Source organism: Meleagris gallopavo, chromosome 3 (assembly GCF_905368555.1).
Source record: "Meleagris gallopavo chromosome 3, MGAL_WU_HG_1.1, whole genome shotgun sequence".
Taxonomy (NCBI): domain Eukaryota; kingdom Metazoa; phylum Chordata; class Aves; order Galliformes; family Phasianidae; genus Meleagris; species Meleagris gallopavo.
In genome coordinates, this window is record NC_139406.1 from 7264203 (window position 1) to 7282089 (window position 17887).

Sequence of the window (17887 nt, forward strand, 5' to 3'; positions counted from 1 at the left end):
CAGGATGCTGTTGGTGTTCCTGGCTGCCTGGGCACACTGCTGGCTCGTGTTCAGCTGGCTGTCACGTAATGCATCCAGCTCCTTTTCCTCTGCACAGCTTTCCAGCCACTCTACCCTCAACCAATAGTGATGCATGGGGTTGTTGTGACAGGAGTGAAAGAACTGATGCTTGGTCTTGTGAAACTTGAATTGGTCTCATCCCATCTATCCAGCCTATCTTGATCTCTCTGTAGAGTCTGTGTTCATCTCCCTTAGGGTAGGGAGGCCCTACAGAAGTCCTCCCAGCTTGGTGTCATCTGCAAACGGTGTGAGTGCACCTCATCCATTTGTCCAATTATCGGTAAAGATTTTAAACAGGCCTGGCCCTGGTACCCAGCCCTGGGGAATGCCATTAGTGACTGGTCATCAGCTGAATTTAATTATATTCTCTGCCACTCTCTGGGCCTAGCAATCCAGCTAGCTGTTCTAAGGAATTGTAGTATACCTGTGGAGCATGGAGTTATGGCTTCCTCGTACCACCCAATTTTTTTATTTTTTATTTTTTTATTTTTACCCTGTAGCTCTTTTCCTTTCAAGCAGGAGGACAGCAGGAAATGAGCAACTCTGCAGGGCTCCCACCGTGTCCTGGCTTGACTGTGTATACTGCCAGATGGATACCTGGCTAATGAGCTCTGCTGGTCTCGCTGGCCTTCAGCTGCTGGTCTGGGTTACCTCCTGCTTTCTGTTCTAGTGCAGAGTATTGCTGATCTCAGGCTTGTTTGCTGGGATTCTTCCCAGAGCTAGTTCTGATGTGTTGGAGCCTCTCCTTGTGCTGAGTCTGACAACAAAAATGAGTGTGAATTCATCTGTGTCATCATTAGGTTTGCTCCTTGCTACCTCTGCTTCTGTGCAGAGGTGTGATCAGATGTAAAACTCTAACTGTTCTGAATAAGGTTTAGTAAATGCATTTCTATTACGATTTTAAGTGATGGAGCTGAGGGATGCACATTCCAGGAGAACTGAGCTCATTTGTGTTGATCACAGGAGCTGCTTGACAAGTGCCATCGCAAGTGAGAAGGGTGAATCTAGGACATTTAAATCCATCTTTTTTTTTCTCCTCTTTGTTCAGATTTTTTATTGTTGCTGTGTTACATTAAAATAAGTAGTTGGCTTTAGGGGGATGGTGTAACTGAAGTGTCTGAAATATGTGAAATAAACAAGGTGAGGCAAGCTGTTGAGACACAAGTATTTATCCTTTGGATATAGCCATGTGAATGGGTGAAATCTGGCATTTGAAGCCACTGATAAACTTTGAATTCATTAGTGCTTTTGAGTCAATTGTCCTTTTTTGTCTGTAATAGTGTCTAGCACCTTCCTTTTATTGCAAAGTAAAATGAATAAGCCAATCCTGAGTAATACATGAATTATCTTTTCCATTATCTCTCAGGAAATTCTGATTGTTTTTGAGGCTTACATGTGATTAATCTCTTACCTGAGGAATGTGTCCGCTCCCGTTATTGTATAAGTATGTGGTGTAGCTATTAATATGAAACTGTTGTTCAGTTGTTCTTTCTGGAAAAATAATTAGCAGTATCAAAGGAGGTGTATTTTCTCGTACAAAGCGATTGTCTCTGTAGGTAGGTATGGATAAGCATCTTATCTCTAACAATCTTAGCTCGATATACAAATACAATACTATTGATTTTGTAGCTGGAATTTGAAGTTGAGTTTTGATTTATAAATTCAGATCACAATATGAAGACAGGCAATTAGTCATGTTATTATTGCTGCTATGCACTCACATAAAAAATACACTATTCAGTTAATCTGTCACTGGTCTTGTGAATGATCATCAGTTTAATGAATTACGGTATGTAAATAGCTAATGCACAGAATTCACACAGACTTATTTTCTTTACATGCTGTTACTAAACAAATCATTATTTATTGTTATTTTTATAGCACATACACGCTTTACTGAGGCACCATGGATGTGAGAGGTCAGTTCTTTCTCAGTCACTATTTATAGGCTGGCCTGGAATGCTCACGTGATATTGTTTGCAATCTTGGATATTTATATTATCACAGATGCTGTGGCAAAGTTTCTCACTATTTCCATTATACAGTTCTGTTTCCAAGCAGTGTGCCTAGTCCCTAACAAAACTTGGCATGAAGAGTGACAATGTTCTTCCTCTTCAAATGGAATAAATGCTTCCTTCGTGTTCTTGAGAGAATTATGTGATTGTGAAAGGTCTCTCTTCTCCCAACGGTTATTAAGAGAGTCTTCTCACGTGGTATTTGGAGAGTACTGTATTGATATAACAAATTGTCTTAGGACAACAGTAAATGTGCTACTTAGAAAAAAGAAAAAAAGAATTCAGACTATGTTTAGGCTTTTACAGTTGCCTTTGTGAAGATTTCTCCCAGTTATAGATGTACAGAACAGAATCTTGGTGCTTAGTTCCTGTTTGTTTCACCTTATGTGAAGACTCCAGGACCTTTGTTTGCTCACTAGCACTCACACTACTCCAACTAGACCCTGTGAGGCAGAAGTTTGGTGTCATGTGTATGCGGAGATGCAACCATTATCCACATCTGCTAGCTGCCACCCTACTGCACAGAGAAATGGCCTTTCTCTTCCTCTTGCTCTCTACTGTCTTTCCCCTACCTCTAGTGCCCAAAGGGTGAAGAGTTTGTTTATTATGCTTGATTCATTGCAGAAGGGGATTTGCATGTGAGATATCCACTCAGCAAAGTCAGAAGAGGAGCTAATGAGACTTCAGTGTATTGAAGATATATCCCTCTATGAGATGAAATGGTACAAATGCTCTTTTGGTTTGACAAAGTGGAGTTGCACTTGATTTAATGTATGCAGTGCTATCTTCCAGAGTATTCAAAGGTGAGAAGTAAAAATTCCTTGAAATTTCTGCAATGCTCCACAACAAAAAAAAAACAAAACTATTTGTAGTTGCCCAACAATCAAGAGATACTGTTCTCATAGTAACTGAAGTATTTACTTCAAATGTCCTTGTACAAATTAGATCTAAAAATTGGTATTTGGAAAAGCTAGGCTTTCTATTTAAAGGCTTATATTTTTATGCATCCTTATTTTATGTAGTTAATTTATTTTTGGCTTAGCGTGACAGCTTATTTATATAGAGCTTACTTCATCAAAACTGATGTTACGTCTGTTGCGTCTGTTAGAGACAGCTCTTGTCGGCATAAAACAAACAAACAAAAAAGCTTACCTAAGTTAGGATAATTGCTCTTTTGCTCTTAACTGCAGTTGTTGCACAGAGGAGTAGCTGTGTGTGCATTCAGGAATACATTCAGAGAATATGCACTTTTGTGAGAGGTGGTACAAGGTACTTTAAGTAGAAACAGTTGCAGCCACTGGATTTATAGGACTGGGGATGGAAAACAGTGTCAGGATGTGATGGAAGCTCTTATGTGTCACATTTATCTGGATCTTCAGTTTATAGAAAATAATGTATCTCAGTCTCATGAGAACGCAGCTAAGAATAAAACCTTTTTTCCCCTCCTTTAGGAAGTAAAAGTGCAGTCTTTTTTTTTTTTTTTCCCCCTGAGTATTTTTTCTTGGATACAGCTTTTGAATTGGTGACACCATGAGTGTGTTTGAAATGCACAAACAAATGTGTATGCAGATGGCTTCATCTCCCAACATTTTGTATTTTACTGTAACAGATTGCTCCTGAAGTAGGAGGATATATTTGTGCTTCACATCTCAGTACAATCATTTTGATCTTAGACTTCTGTATCACCTTTTTTCTAATATCTTTGCTTTAAATCTGCAACATTTTATTCTGAAACAATGGTAATTTCGATAATGAGTTCAGTAAAGAGAGGAAAGTGATCAAGGAGTTTTGCAATTAAGTTATCAACACTTTTTTTTTTTTTTTAAATAATGTCAGTCTGAAGTATTGACAGCATTTTTAAAAGGCCTGAATGGAGCATATTATACAGACAGGGCACCAGTATTGTGTTTTGGAGGATAAGAATTAATAGAATCAGGTTGAAAAACACCTCTAACACCATCTAATCCAACTGTCAACTCATCACCACCATGCCCACAAAACCATGCCTCTCAGTGCCACATCTATTTCCTGAACACCTCCAGGGTTGGTGACTCTACCACCTCCCTGGGCAGCCTGTTCCAATATCTCACCACTCTTTGGACAAGAAATTTTTCCTAGCATCCAGCCTGAACCTCCCCTGGTTGCAACTTGAAGCATTACCTCTCATCCTATCCTTAGTATGTGGGAGAAGAGGCCAACCTCCACCTTGCTGCACCCTTCATTGAGGTAGTTGCGGTGAGTAATAAAGTCTCCCCTGAGCCTTCTCTTCTCTGAACTGAACAATCCCAGTTCCCTCAGTTGCTCCTTGTAAGACTGTTGTAACTCACTGGTTGTTTTACCTTTGATTAGGCTATTAAAAATCACAAGCTTAGAGGTGAGCCATGTGCCTGTTTAAAATCTTATCCCCCCCACCCTTGCAAATCACTCATGAAGTCCGTAGGAGGCCTGCGCTCATTCTTTTGTTTCTTTTTTATAAATGTACTAAAGAGGGATGACTACAGGTATGGCAGTATATTAGCACAATGGTGTTACTGTTAGTAGGTGCCACCCACAGTGTTGTGGGAGGTTCTTCAGTTGGGGTGTGACTAGCTGAGAAATGAGGTGCATACAATTCACTGTTAAATACAAATCTTGTTTAGCTTTTGTACTCAGTTATAGTTTCTCATCTACCTCTTTTTGTGCAGATTAGCGGTAAGCGTAGTGAAATTGCAGGCCATCTTTACAGCCCAAGAAGGATGTGAAGCTGTTAGAATGGGTTCAGAGAAGGACCACAAAGATGATCAGAAGGCTGGGGCACCTCTCTTACAAGGAAAGGTTGACGGAGCTGGGCTTGTACAGCCTGAAGAACTCATTGTGGTCTTCCAGTACTTGAAGGGAGCTTACAGGCAGGAAAAGGAGGATCTTTTTACGTGGTCTGAGAGTGATAGGACAAGGGGGAATGAATGGCTTTTAATAAAAAGAGGAGAGATTCAAGTTAGGGAGAAGTTTTTACTGGTAGGATGGTGAGGCACTGGCACAGGCTGCCCAGAGAAGCTGTAGGTGCTCCATTCCTGGAGGCATTCAAGACTAGCTTGGATGAGATCCTGGGCAACCTGATCTAGTAGCTGGCAATCATACCCATGTCAAGGGGTTGGAACTGGATGTATTTAAGGTACCTTCCAACTTAAGCCATTCTGTGATATCTGAAGAACCAATGTATGAGTCTTTTGGCCTAGAAAGAAAACAGCTATGGAGGGGAAAGGAGTATGCTTAGAGATCTGTACATCTATGAACAGTAGAAGAAATGGTTTACTGTTTTTTATTGTATGGAAACTTAACATTACCTCAGCAGAAGGGCTCAGAAATGAAAGGACACGAACATAACTAAAATTTGGAATTTGTTGCAAGATACTGTGACTTCTGAAAGTCCATGTAGTTGAAATATGCTTAAGCAAATTATTATGGAAGAAAAGTAATGGAAGGCCCTTAAGCTCAATTATAGCACTTAATCCCATCTAAAGTTTCTTACTGCTGATGAAAGCACCGTGTTCTGAAACTGTGGAAGACTGCTGTTTTCTGCCATGTTATGTGAACATTGAGTTGGCTTGATTAAAGGACCTGATGTCTGCCAAAGGCAGTTTCCCCCTTCTGTAATATATCTGTGGCTTAGCTGTGGTGTAGGACTTTGCCTTACAGCTTTACCTCTGTCTCTGCTTTTGTGTTTCCACTGCACTGCTGAAGCTTAGCATGTTTCCTGCACTGCTACAGCTGTTTTCTGGTTTGGAAAATGAAAATGGTGAAACTTGTTTTTAAAATAAGGAATGGCAAAGCAAACCAAGACTCCCCTCTCCACCACTCTGCATTTATCTGGCAGAGGCACAGCTGATTGTGACAAATTCCAGCAGAGGAGCTGAGAACAAGAATCTGGAGATGCCAGTTCAAGAAGTTTCTGCTCTTTGCCTCTTGAGCAATCACAGGAGGTTTTCTTAGGACAACTGTTGCCAACGTGTGCTTGTCTGAAGCTTACTCATTATGCCTTAGACCTAAAACTGAGTGTGTACACTTGAAACCTTACCTGTTTTTCCTCCTCTCCTTCTCCCTGCTGAGGTAAAAATGATTTCAGCTGTGACCTTAATAAAGATAGGTTCTGCTTTCAAAGTTTTCCTTTCTCTGCTTGCAAGATGTTCTTGGAAAGAATTTGTTGGCTGAAGTTGTTTTGAGCTTTAAAAAAAGGGAAGCTGTTGCTGTGGTTCATGCCTCGTTCTTTCTGATTTCTAATGCAAACTAAAATTTGCTGTAGTTCTTCATTCTGCCTTTCACAGAAGACCTAGGCAATTCTTCTTCAAGAGTGCTGTAGGACTGTGACAAAGGTTAAGGTGCTTTATATGCAAGAAGTCTTGTTTCTTATTTCTGCGTGTTTTCCAAACTCTTAAAAATGCAGATATTACTTCCTAAGTAGTACAATATAACTACAGCGTAGATGTATGCCATTCTAAAATGCACTTGGTAGAATCACTTATAGATTATTCCCTATGTTTCAGATATGCTATCTTTAAGAAATATGAATCCAAACCGGTACATGAAGTTACTAGGATGGTTAAAAGACTGCAGAACCCAAAAGAGTGGCTCACATGTTTGCTCCCAGCTCTGTGTAGGTAGCTGAGATGGTTTGAAGCTTTAAATTATGGGACAGTGTTGGCACGTGAGTTTAAATTTCTTCAAGATCAGGAAAAACATCTGACCGTTGGTAGGATGAAAAGCTCTCTGTGAGGCAGAGCAGCATAACTGATACTGATTTGTTTCTACTCTGGAGTCTTTAAGACTTCATGGCATGGTTAGTTGTGGCAGTCATAGGCTGTATACAGTGGATACTATATATGCTTGCTATATTCAGCCTGTTAACATAGATTGGCAGATATGATCTCACTAACTTGTCTCCAAGACTAGACAACTCATTTTGTTTTTCTCTCTTTTCAGGAAGCACTAAATATCTAATTTGGTTCTTCAGTAATTCTTTGATTGTGTTAGTGACTTGTACTCCATAGGATTGTGACCTCCTTCTGGGTTTTCATGACCTTCCAAGTCTAAGAAGTCTGAGATGACTCTTGTTTCTTTCACACTTTGCTTGTAATCTTGTGATTCACGTGTCCGTATTTACTCTATGGAGTCAACATTTCTCGTATTGAAAACTGCTTGTAATACTTTATCTTGTACTTCTGACTTTAGTGTAACATTTTTATTGTCAAACTGATTGTAATTTTATAGGACAGAGGCCGACTGTTTACTGTGTATTGTGAAATAAGTAAAATCAAATTACTTCAGTTGTTAACATTTAGCTATGGACTCATTCTCTGCTAATGTACTTCAGAGTTATATCTGTCTTTCTTCATATACAAGTCTCTAGGTAAAGTGAGCAGTAAATCATCTTTGTTTTAAACCATTTATTATATGAGGGCAGCTCTGAAAGTAATGCCTCACATTTTATGATGCAGGCCCACAGTGTCAGAGGTGAACGTTGGTGGTATTGGCAGTAGAGATCGAACCTTCCTGCCAGTGTTATTTTGTTATATTTTATTGCTGTGCAACAGGTAGCAGCAGAGGGGCAGTTTGACAAAATGTTGTCTGACATGGAAGTGCAAGACATGAAGCAAAGGTATGTCATTGAATTCCTTGGTGTGGAAAAAATGGCACCCATTGACATTCATCGATGCTTGCTGAATGTTTCCGGAGACTGAACAGTGGATGTGAGGGAGGGAGTGCTGTGTTGAAAGACAAACTACATTGTTCTGGATAGCCATGCAGATTTTTAAAAGCACGGCATGCGTGCTGTTGTTCATGTCTGGTGAAAATGCATAATGAATGCTAGTGACTACATTGAAAAATGGTGTTTTGTAGTTGAGAATTTGCTCTATCAAATAGTGTTATTGTGCAATTTGTAGCTGTTGCTTCCATAGAAATAAATAGGAAGCATTACTTTTGGAGTGGCCTATGTATTTCTGACTTGTCAAAGCAAACCCAATTTTTCTTTTTTAAGAATTGAGTTTAAACCCTGTCCCATTTGACTCTGAATTTTATTTGAGTTTGTTGCCTTTTAAGTGTTTTATTTGCACTGAAGCTGTGTAGAAACATCATTTTCATAGTAATGGCTGTGACCCCCTACTGAGATCTAAAGATAACGGAGACTAAGTTAAAATCCCTTTATCTGCCAGAGCAAACTGCAGTTTTCAAGTAGTGCTGACAAGCTTGTTTACTGAAAATCAAAAAGTGACACCTCAATAAGTGAAAGGCCTTTCCTGGTAACATCACTTGAAGGGAACAACAGATATTGCTCTTCACAGCAAACAGACTTCTTGGAGACTTGAATGAAGTACTGGTGTAAAAAGTAGGCATGAAACCCTACTGAACGCTACATAACTGCTGAAAATGTTCTATATTTTGTTTTGTACACTTCTATCTCTGAAGTGCGTTAAGCGATGCATTAAGTTGGTGTGTGGAACATACCACATAAAGGCTTTTAGAGATGTTTTTATTGGCTTTTTAAAGTAAAAATGTTATTAATGCCAGTCTGGGATGGTTGTAAATGGTTTAAAAATTCCTCAGTTACAAACTAAGCACATCATCTTATACTAATGTTCATGCTCTACACCATTATCTTAAATGAAAATCAATTAGAGCACTTTTCAAAGGATGGTTGAGATGAGAAGGGGACCTCTGGAGGATTTGGCCTAACCCCTGCTCAAGCAGGGCTGCCCAGAGCAGAATGACAAGGCCCCAGTCCAGGAAGATTTTGGGCATCTCCGAGGAGACCTCACACCTTGGGCTGCCAGTCTGAGTACTCCAGTACTTGCACAGCACAGAATTGCAGCCTGGTTTTCAGACAGAACCTCTTTTGCTCCTGTCTGTTGCCACTGCCTGTTGTCCTGGCATCTCTGAAAAGACCCTGGCTCCAAAGATGGAAATGCCAGTGCTAGTAGTTTCATAGAAGCGTTCATTGTCTCTTAAATGCTAGCATGGCACACAAGTGAAGAGATCGTTATCAGCAAGTGCATATTATTCATACATAAGGTAATGCCTGCTTGTAAAGTCTTACTTTGACTCACAACAAAGCTTTTAGGCAAGGTGATGTTTATAGCAATTTCCACAAATCTCCAGTTTGCTGGGAAGGATTAAATTTTGCTGGTCTCACCTCCTCAGTTGTACGGAGCACTAGCTTGCATTTTCTGACAAGGCATTCAGCACTGTGACTTGTGTGCCTCTCTGACTTCAAGCAGAAGGTAACCTCTGTCTGAAGCCCTCAGGTGGAAAACCTGAGTGCCATGGCAGTTGCCAGCCCTTCTTTGCTGGAACTCATCTCTTCACGGACTCTAGAAATGAGCTCGGGTTGTGTCTTCCTCTAGGTTCAGTAGCATAGTGCTTGTTGTTTGCCCTCTGAAGTTCATGAGTTGCCTTGGCAGTCGTTCTATTTTTGTTAGCTGAGGAACTCGGAGCAAATGCTGTGAATGGTTTTTCTTGGGCTGATTTCTGTAATTCATTTCATGACATGCTGGGTTACTAGAGCTTGCTAGAATACTGCCTACGCTTTAAAGAAAACAATGAATAAAAATTTCACTTGTATAGGTCCTATATAGGGATAAAGTCTCTTCACTACTTCTAATTTGGGTGTTGGTTCCGCAGCAACTTACTTTAACTAGGTGGAACTGATTTGAGTTTACATCCCTGCTATATCGTTCCTCACAATAAACCTTTTTTTATCACATGCATCATCTCTTTCTCTGCATTGTGTTCTATCACGTTTGTTAGCACTGTCTTTTAAAGCAAATAACGTAATGGTAGCCACCGGCACGTTATATGTCCTTCAATTTCTTACACAAGTTAATGAATGGCATTTCTGATCGTTTCATTGAATATTCACAACACTGAAAAAGCATGCTAGGAAGAAATGAAGATAGCAATTTGTGAATTCTGCTGAGTCTCAGGAAGATAATTCTTTCATACTACAGTTATATTTAAAGAATGTTAACATACATTTGCACAGCTGTGTGAAGTGCCGTGCCTAATCAGCATCTTTTTTTTGGAATCTCATTAGTAACACAAATTAGATTAAATTTGCATGATGATTTTCTCTGGTGTGATGATGGAATGTGACAGAGAAATCTGTGGGTTGTATCTTGTCCAGTCTGAACAAATGGCTGGGGCTGTTGCATCGGGAATGGCTCAGCTAAATCCTTGTCCTGCTTGACTAGGAAAGAACCTCACAGCAAGAATAGTCTTACAACCAAATGTTATAACATACTGTTACAACTGAGATTCAGATCGAGTTACTTTAATCCAATAGTTGAATTCTTTCCAGTACACTATCTCTTTTTTTAATGAGACATCTGCCTAAATCTTCATCTATCAAGTTGCTAATCACTTTGAGTATCTTTGAAGCAAATTGTGATACCGAGCTTTAAACTGTCTGTTATTAATGAAGTGGAATTTAATTTATGAAATACTACATTGCTTAGCAAGTTTCCATCATCTACCTTTGAAGGTGATCTGTTTTGCAACAAACACTCAACAATTAATTAAAGCTCTTTATTTTTCCAAACGTCTTTGAATGCTGCATGCAGAAGGGGTGATCTACAATGCAGCCTAATGTTTTGGTGGTTTGTATAGGCAGCATTTCAGAAGGAGATTTCTGCAGAGCAAGAACATTAAAAGAGAGCATTTTCCTTTGACACTGGAGAGATGAGGGGCAGTTAGTTGTTGGGTGCAGGTGTGTGCACGGAGTTGAAATGCCAGTTAATGCACAGGACGTTTTTCTCCTTGTGAGTGCTAGGAATAAATGCAACAACATTGGAATAATAGCTCCCTAATAAATGTCATGGTGACTTTATTAACATTGCTAGAATGCCTTTCTACATGCTTTACAGAAGTGTGGAGTGTTTGCCCAGACAAAAGTTTCATTCAATTCAGGCTGAGAATCAGTCATTGAAGACTAGCTTAATAGCTGACAGCTCCCTGCTTCTGAGATATGACTCGTTTCTCTTATCTCACCCTGATTCATGAGTTACTAAAAAAAATCTCCTGATTTAGAATCTTTAGCATTCAATTTTATTGGAAAAGGTGAGAAATAATCAGTTTTAGGGAATCAGTTTTTGGCAACTGCCTTTAATAACAGTCGTTGCATCTTACATTCCTTTGCCATTTTGCTGTGAGGCTACTTTGATGTTAATATAAGCACACACTATTGCGATTGTCTTGTACTTTGGTAGGAGATGCTTGTTAGAATAATTAGTCTTGGACAAGTTTTGAATGAATGGTATTTAAGACTTGTAGAGAATAGATTATTTGACATAAGTTCTGGATAGTGGCCTTAGCAGTAAGGTTTGAGCTACAGTTCTTTTATTGCAGAGCAGAATGACGCTTTTGAGTCAGTTTTTACTTTTTCAGTAAAACTAAGCCAATTAGCTGAAATGGGGTGATACTACTATCTTTTTATTTTGGGGGGAAAAAAAAAATAATGTTGAAGGATGGCTGAGTGGACAGAATTTTCTGTAGAGAACAAAACAAAATGTTTTTACTTGCACTTGAGTTTTCTTTGTAAAAATTAGAACTATCTGAACTTCGTGTCAATACATTGCTGATGTTGGGCAGCAAAAATAGTCAGAACTTGTAGTGAAACGTAGTTTAGGGACTAGATGTGTTCCAGTGCAGTTGGTGCTGTTTTCTATCTTGTAAGGCTTTTTTTATGCAGTGATGGTCACTCTGCTACTGTAATGCCTGTTTTACTTAACTTGTTCTGCAGAACTGATGTCACTTTTGACTTTTCTCTCTTTCCATTGGGCACCAGTGCATAGCTCACAGCTCCTTGATACAGTGCTTTCATAAAGCTAGAGAGCAACCTACTTTTACTGTTTTCGTCTGTGTTGGTTTGTTTGTTTGTTTTGTGATGTTTCTTACTATGATCAGCTATCTCACTATGCAAGCACTTGGTCAAACTGCTTTACTTGTTAAAATGTTAGTATTTCACTGTTGGTTTTTTTTGTAGAACAGACTTATGCTGGATAGGATTGAACAGACTCTGGGTATGTTCTACCCAACTTATGCAAAAATATAAAATATTTGTATATTTCAAAAAAGTTCAATAATATATAAAGTATGTGTTCTGGGAACCCTGGTACTGAATTGTGATGCTGACTTTTTTCATTAGCCAGCTCTTCCAGAGGTGCCCCAGCCAAGTACAAAGGTAGGACGCTTCCCTTTCAGGGCATTGCCCCATTTCCTTTGACCTTCTCCTGCCTTTAAAGAGTAGAAGGAGGAAATGAGCAAATAAATCTTTTTCTCTGTGTTTTGAGGGAAAATGATAAGCTGCTAATACTTCTCAACAGATGATCATCTAAACAGTTACTATGACAGACTGTAATCCTTTTCTAAATACATGCTTTTATTAAGTAGTACCCATTAACAAAGCATATACATACTTTTTAAGATGCATAGTATCAGGCCTGCAAGTAACAACCTGCAGTGATAAACCACTCAACAGTGAGAGGTCCTAGAGTTGCAGGATATTCCTTTGAGGGATAATAGAAAAAAACTCATCTGTTTTTTTACATACTTGCAGTTTCTAAGTATGAGTACTGAATGTCTGCTATCTCTGCTACAAGCACTCTGACAGCCTTATATACCCAGGCAAACAATGCAGTTACCTTGATCAAATAAAGCAAGAGGCATTTGTGATGGTGATCCTACTACTGGTTCTGCAATCTACCTCTGAATGATGCAAACACATACAGATTCTGGGATGTTCTTGGCTTACATTACTGGCAATCTGATTTTAAAACAAAAGAAACCAAAAGAATGACAGCAGAACACCACCAAAAAAACTCAGAAAAAAAACCATTGTCTTTATTGTGATCAACTTGTCTTTAGGTTCCAGAGGCTGGAAAGGTAGTAAGAAAAGGAAAGGCTGAAATTGTGGATGGGAGGAGTAGAAAGCTATATCCTTGCATGTACATGAAAGCATAACAAGTTTGATAACCTGTTCCAACTTGACATAGCTGGGAACAGTCAGGCTGTTGGCTCATACAAAGGGGCCATTCATTCCCTGATATTACAGAATTCTCAACAGAATATTGCTCCTGCACGTGAGGACTATGTGGAAGGCAAGATGTGAAAATTGTAACTATTAAATGCTGCCAGGAAGAGCTCAAAAATAAATGTGGAAACATTTTCTATATCCGTCAGGATGATCTCAATTTGCTGATCTTTACGCTCACAGAAGAAAGAATATCATTCAACTCGTTAAAAAAAAAGATTTTTCTCTCCTTTTCTAGTATACTGGATGTTGCTTTTAATAATTCCTCTGGCCAGTGATCCTGAAAAGTACCTTGATGACTGTATAGCCACTACATATAAACATTTAATTATATATTTGGGAAAATAGCGACTGCTGCAAATTTGCTGTGATTGCACATGCAGTGAGAGCAAAAAGGTATTTCAGAGTCATTGTTTTGGATGATGATTTTGCTGGAGTCAGCTTGGAAGAGCAAGCTGGAAACCCTGTGGTTGGTTCATCATCTGCTATAGATACTACCTGTGGTTACTTGACATAGCTGGTTATTACTGCTTTGTCTTCATTAGCTGATTGTGAGAAAGGAAAAGAATCCACAGAATACTTTCCAAAATATGATGTAATTATAGTACAGTTGTGACCTACTTGGCTTCTTGGCATGGTCCAATTGGAGAAGAATTGGGTTGTGTGGGTGTCATTCCAGAGAGACTAAGATCTACTTTCCAAATGTGTCTTCCTCCCCCGTCTCCTTAAATGTGGAATACCTGGGTTTATACCTACAGGATCATTTTAAAAAGCACCTTACCCCTGCCACAGATGACATTCTCAAAGGGTGCTGGTGAAGCATAATTAGATGGAAGGATTTGGTGGGAGAAACGTTTACCAATGCTTTGACGTTTTTTGATGTTTGGGATGACTTTTTTCTCTGGTGGAAGAGGCATTTGGTTGGGAATGCTGACAACATCACTAAGGGACAAAAGCCATTCTCAGTGTTGTTCTGAACTCAACTGTCATTACAGTGACAGTACCATGGATGCTCACTGTGAAGGAATGCCTTCTATTGCTCCCTGTTAAACAGCGCTAGTTTTCTGGTCACAATATGTAATGCTAGCTTATTCCTTATTATTAAACACATCTCATTGTATGCTGTCATGGAGAGTTTACGGTAGATGGCAGAGAGAAAACATTGATACAAGTAAGTAAACTTCACTTTCACGTTCTAGCACAGAAAATTATAACAAAACTGAGCCTTATTTTGTGCATTTGAGATAGAGATGTTCTGAGTTGAGATCTTGGCATATATATCATAGAATCACAGAATGGCCTGGGTTGAAAAGGACCACAATGATCATCCAGTTCCAACCCCCTGCTATGTGCAGGGTCGTCAACCAGCAGCCCAGGCTGCCCAGAGCCACATCCAGCCTGGCCTTGAATGCCTCCAGGGATGGGGCATCCACAGCCTCCTTGGGCAACCTGTTCCAGTGCATCACCACCCTCTGAGTGAAAAACCTCCTCCTAATATCTAACCTAAACCTCCCCTGTCTTAGTTTAAAACTATTATTATCCTTATCCTACCACTCTCAACCCACGTAAACAGTCTTTCCCCTTCCTGTTGATATGCTCCCTTCAAATGAGGTCTCCTTGGAGCCTTCTCTTCTCCAAGCTAAACAATCCCAGTTCCCTCAACGTTTCTTCACAGGAGAGGTGCTTCAGCCCTCTGATCATTTTGGTGGCCCTCCTCTGGACCCACTCCAAGAGCTCTGCGCCTTTCATATTTGCCAGGCAGAATAGGAGGGACTTGCTGCTGCTGCAGAAGATAAAGCTGGAGTAGGTCTTCAGGGATAGACCTCAGTAGACATATTTCTCAGCATAGTTAGAAAATCACTCTAGTGACATTTTGCTATACCATGATTTTTTCGGGACAAAAGAGAAAGTTTAAAAGTGGAGTTGGCTTTGAGGTAATTGCAATTTGCACTTCTGAAGGATGAGAATATTTTTCAGGTTTTTGGTGATGATTACTTTGGTTTTGAATTCTGGATATGTCAGAATAAATTGTCCTTTGTCAGGTTAAACAAAAAACTGCTATTGTGCAGACACATTACAGAAATAGGTAACTGTGATACTTCTTGGCTGCTTGGTGTAGAGGAGATTTTGTTGCTGCTCAAAAGATATGCCTCCGTGTTGTCATTGGTACAGTGATCGATGGAACATTGATGTTTAAGCATGGCATAAGTCTGGGAAGTAAAAATGTCAATTGCTGTAGCTCTGTGATCTGCTGTCCTCTTCCCCCCCAAGCTGTGATACTGAATCACCAGATCTAATTGGTCAAGGTGTGATAAAAAGTGAGACAAACCCAAGTTTTTGTGAAGCTGAAAAGATGCTGGCTTTTGGGACAGGGAAGAAACTATGAAGCACATCTGAAAGAAATGAAATGAAAGCAGCATATTTTGATGGAAAATTGATTGAGGCCAAGACAGGTTTTATAAGACAACTTTCAGTAGGACTGTAAGCAGTTAGTTTTTATTAGTCTGAGTCCTTCGACTGAAAAAGCATTTGTATCTCCATCTGAGTCATTGCCAGAATAACGTTACAGTGACTTAGCTGGAATTTTCGAGTGGCTTGAAGAAATCCTCTAGAGCAAGGTAACCGATTTCCAGAGGCCTTTGCTTGTGTTGCTGCTACTGAGGCTGGTGGGTGCCTGAGGAGTTAGGAGATCACCTGCAGCTCCTGATGCCTTAACATCCAGAAAGATGCAATGGATCTCACTTCCAATGGGGAAACTCCAGCTGTCCAGCAGTGCTACAAGAAGTCACTGCCCTGTTTTCCTTAGAGCAACCATCAGAAGAAAGTGAGAGAGAACTTCCTAAAAAGCTTGCATTGCTTAAAGAAATGTGTTACAAAATGTGCAAAAGGAGTTGTTTACTGAAGTGATGTTCTGTACCCCTTATCCATATGAGGCTTATCAAACAGAAAACCAGTTGGTAAACTTTTTGACACTTGCTTTCTTTGACTAATAGTTGATCCTATTGAGTGGGGACCCTATTGAGCTACAACAGCTGCCTATTCGGAATTCCCTAGGAAAGCTGTTATGTTCTTGACTTATTTCTCAAGACATGAGTGCATTTGAAATAATGAAAACGTTTTCTAAGAGGTCTGGCTAACTTCCCTCAGTAGGAACATCTCTTTAATGTAGGAATAGAAAGTTTAGAGCTGATACTAAAGCTTGGGCTAGGTGAGTTGACAAAGTTGAACTTCCATTGCATGTGGAAATTATTTACATGAAAAAATGTTCCAGATGTAGCAAAATAGTATTTTTTGACTTGATAAGAGTGATTTCAGCACAAGTTCTGAGCCACCTGTCTGTGAGCTCGCTATGGGGTGAGCAGCTGCTGTTAATGAGAGGGTAAGGCTGCTGGAGGTGGTTTGGCTAGGAGACAAAGTGTATTTGCATTATACCAGTATTATATGCCAGCTAGGTAATTCTGGTTTAGTCAGATGTGTCATTTGAGGTATGAGCTGAGAGTAGGCAGAAAAGATTGTGTAAGATGTGTTTGTGTTTGACTTTCTTTCAACCTTTTTTGCTGAGCCTCCATGCTTTGGGGCAGTAGACAGACAGTTCAAAGTGTTATTTCCCCCCTGTCTTTGTGGAGTTTGTGTTTGTGATTTGGTGGGGGAAAGCAGGGCTTGGTCTCATGTGTTTCTACAGTGCATCATTTCAGATTAATTTAAAGCTATGCATAAGATTATAATTTTCATGAATGGCCTTAAACCAATTTAATTCTGTATTGTATCTTTGGCTCTTCTCTTGCACTGGCATTAGCAAGCACAGGGCTGCTTAGTGAGACACATCAGTGGTCGTGACCAGTCCCTCCAAAAAAACCCAACAAACTAATTGAATTTACTGTGTGACCACATGGCTGCCAGGGTAAACATAAAACATTGAAGGGCAAGTCAAAGTACTCTGCATTGGTATCCTCAGTTTGAAATTTGTTACCTCTGCTCCGTTTATGACAGCACCGGTTGGAGTTGTGCCTGAAGATAATGGTGTTTTTGCTTTGGTTTGCCGTGTTCTGCGTAGGCTTTCAGTGGCCAGGGAAAATACAGGTTTATTTTTCTGTACATTTCCATAAACTCACTCCTACCTTGTTCTTGGATGTGTAGCACTGCTGAAGTCAAAGGGGCTTTGCCCCAGTGCTTTTGTCTGTCGGTTTGTAGGCTGTTTTAGCTTACCACAAAATGGAAGTGATTTGACTTCCATGGCAAAGAAAAAGAATGCTTGTCATCGTTTTTAAACTCAGTGCTGTTAGATTTTATAGCTGTGAGGAATGGTACATTTTTCTTTTTCTCTTTTAAATCTGTGATTATATTAATGATTAAGGAACTACTGAAGCTTGTTAAAAATCCATGCTATATCCTATAAGTATCTTCTGATTTCTTCTGATTTGATTATTCTTAAAAACATTGCGGGTTACAGAAAAAACGTTCAGATTACAGTAATGAAGTGCACTGACTGTTTTTATTTCTTTTCTTTTTCTGCTGCCTTCCATTTATGTGAATGGTCAATTCCTATTTCACCTCATCGTTGCTGACTTTTCCCCATCTTCTAGAAAACCACCAAAGGTAAGCATTCTCTCTCTGCATGTTTGGGCCTCCTTTAAAAATGTTGAATACTACAGAAGTGTCTGGCATGTTCCTATAGTTTGGGATCAATGTGGCTTTGATGAAGAAAAGCACATTTAAAGAAACCTCTATTCCTCATTTTTCAAAGTTAACTTCG

General features: G+C 39.6%; 1 protein-coding gene across 9 annotated transcripts in view; it reads left to right on the forward strand.

Annotated features, from left to right (window-relative positions):
• KIF13A (kinesin family member 13A) overlaps positions 1 to 17887 on the forward strand; it is a 114970-nt gene that overhangs the window by 23706 nt on the left and 73377 nt on the right. For 8 of the 9 annotated variants that reach the window (XM_085220137.1, XM_085220138.1, XM_085220130.1 and 5 more), the window contains exon 3: positions 17718 to 17730. The exons of the other annotated variant lie outside the window; for it this stretch is intronic. In XM_085220137.1, the coding sequence (XP_085076263.1) occupies positions 17718 to 17730 (13 nt within the window). The remainder of the gene's footprint in view (positions 1 to 17717; positions 17731 to 17887) is intronic. 9 annotated transcript variants of the gene reach the window in all.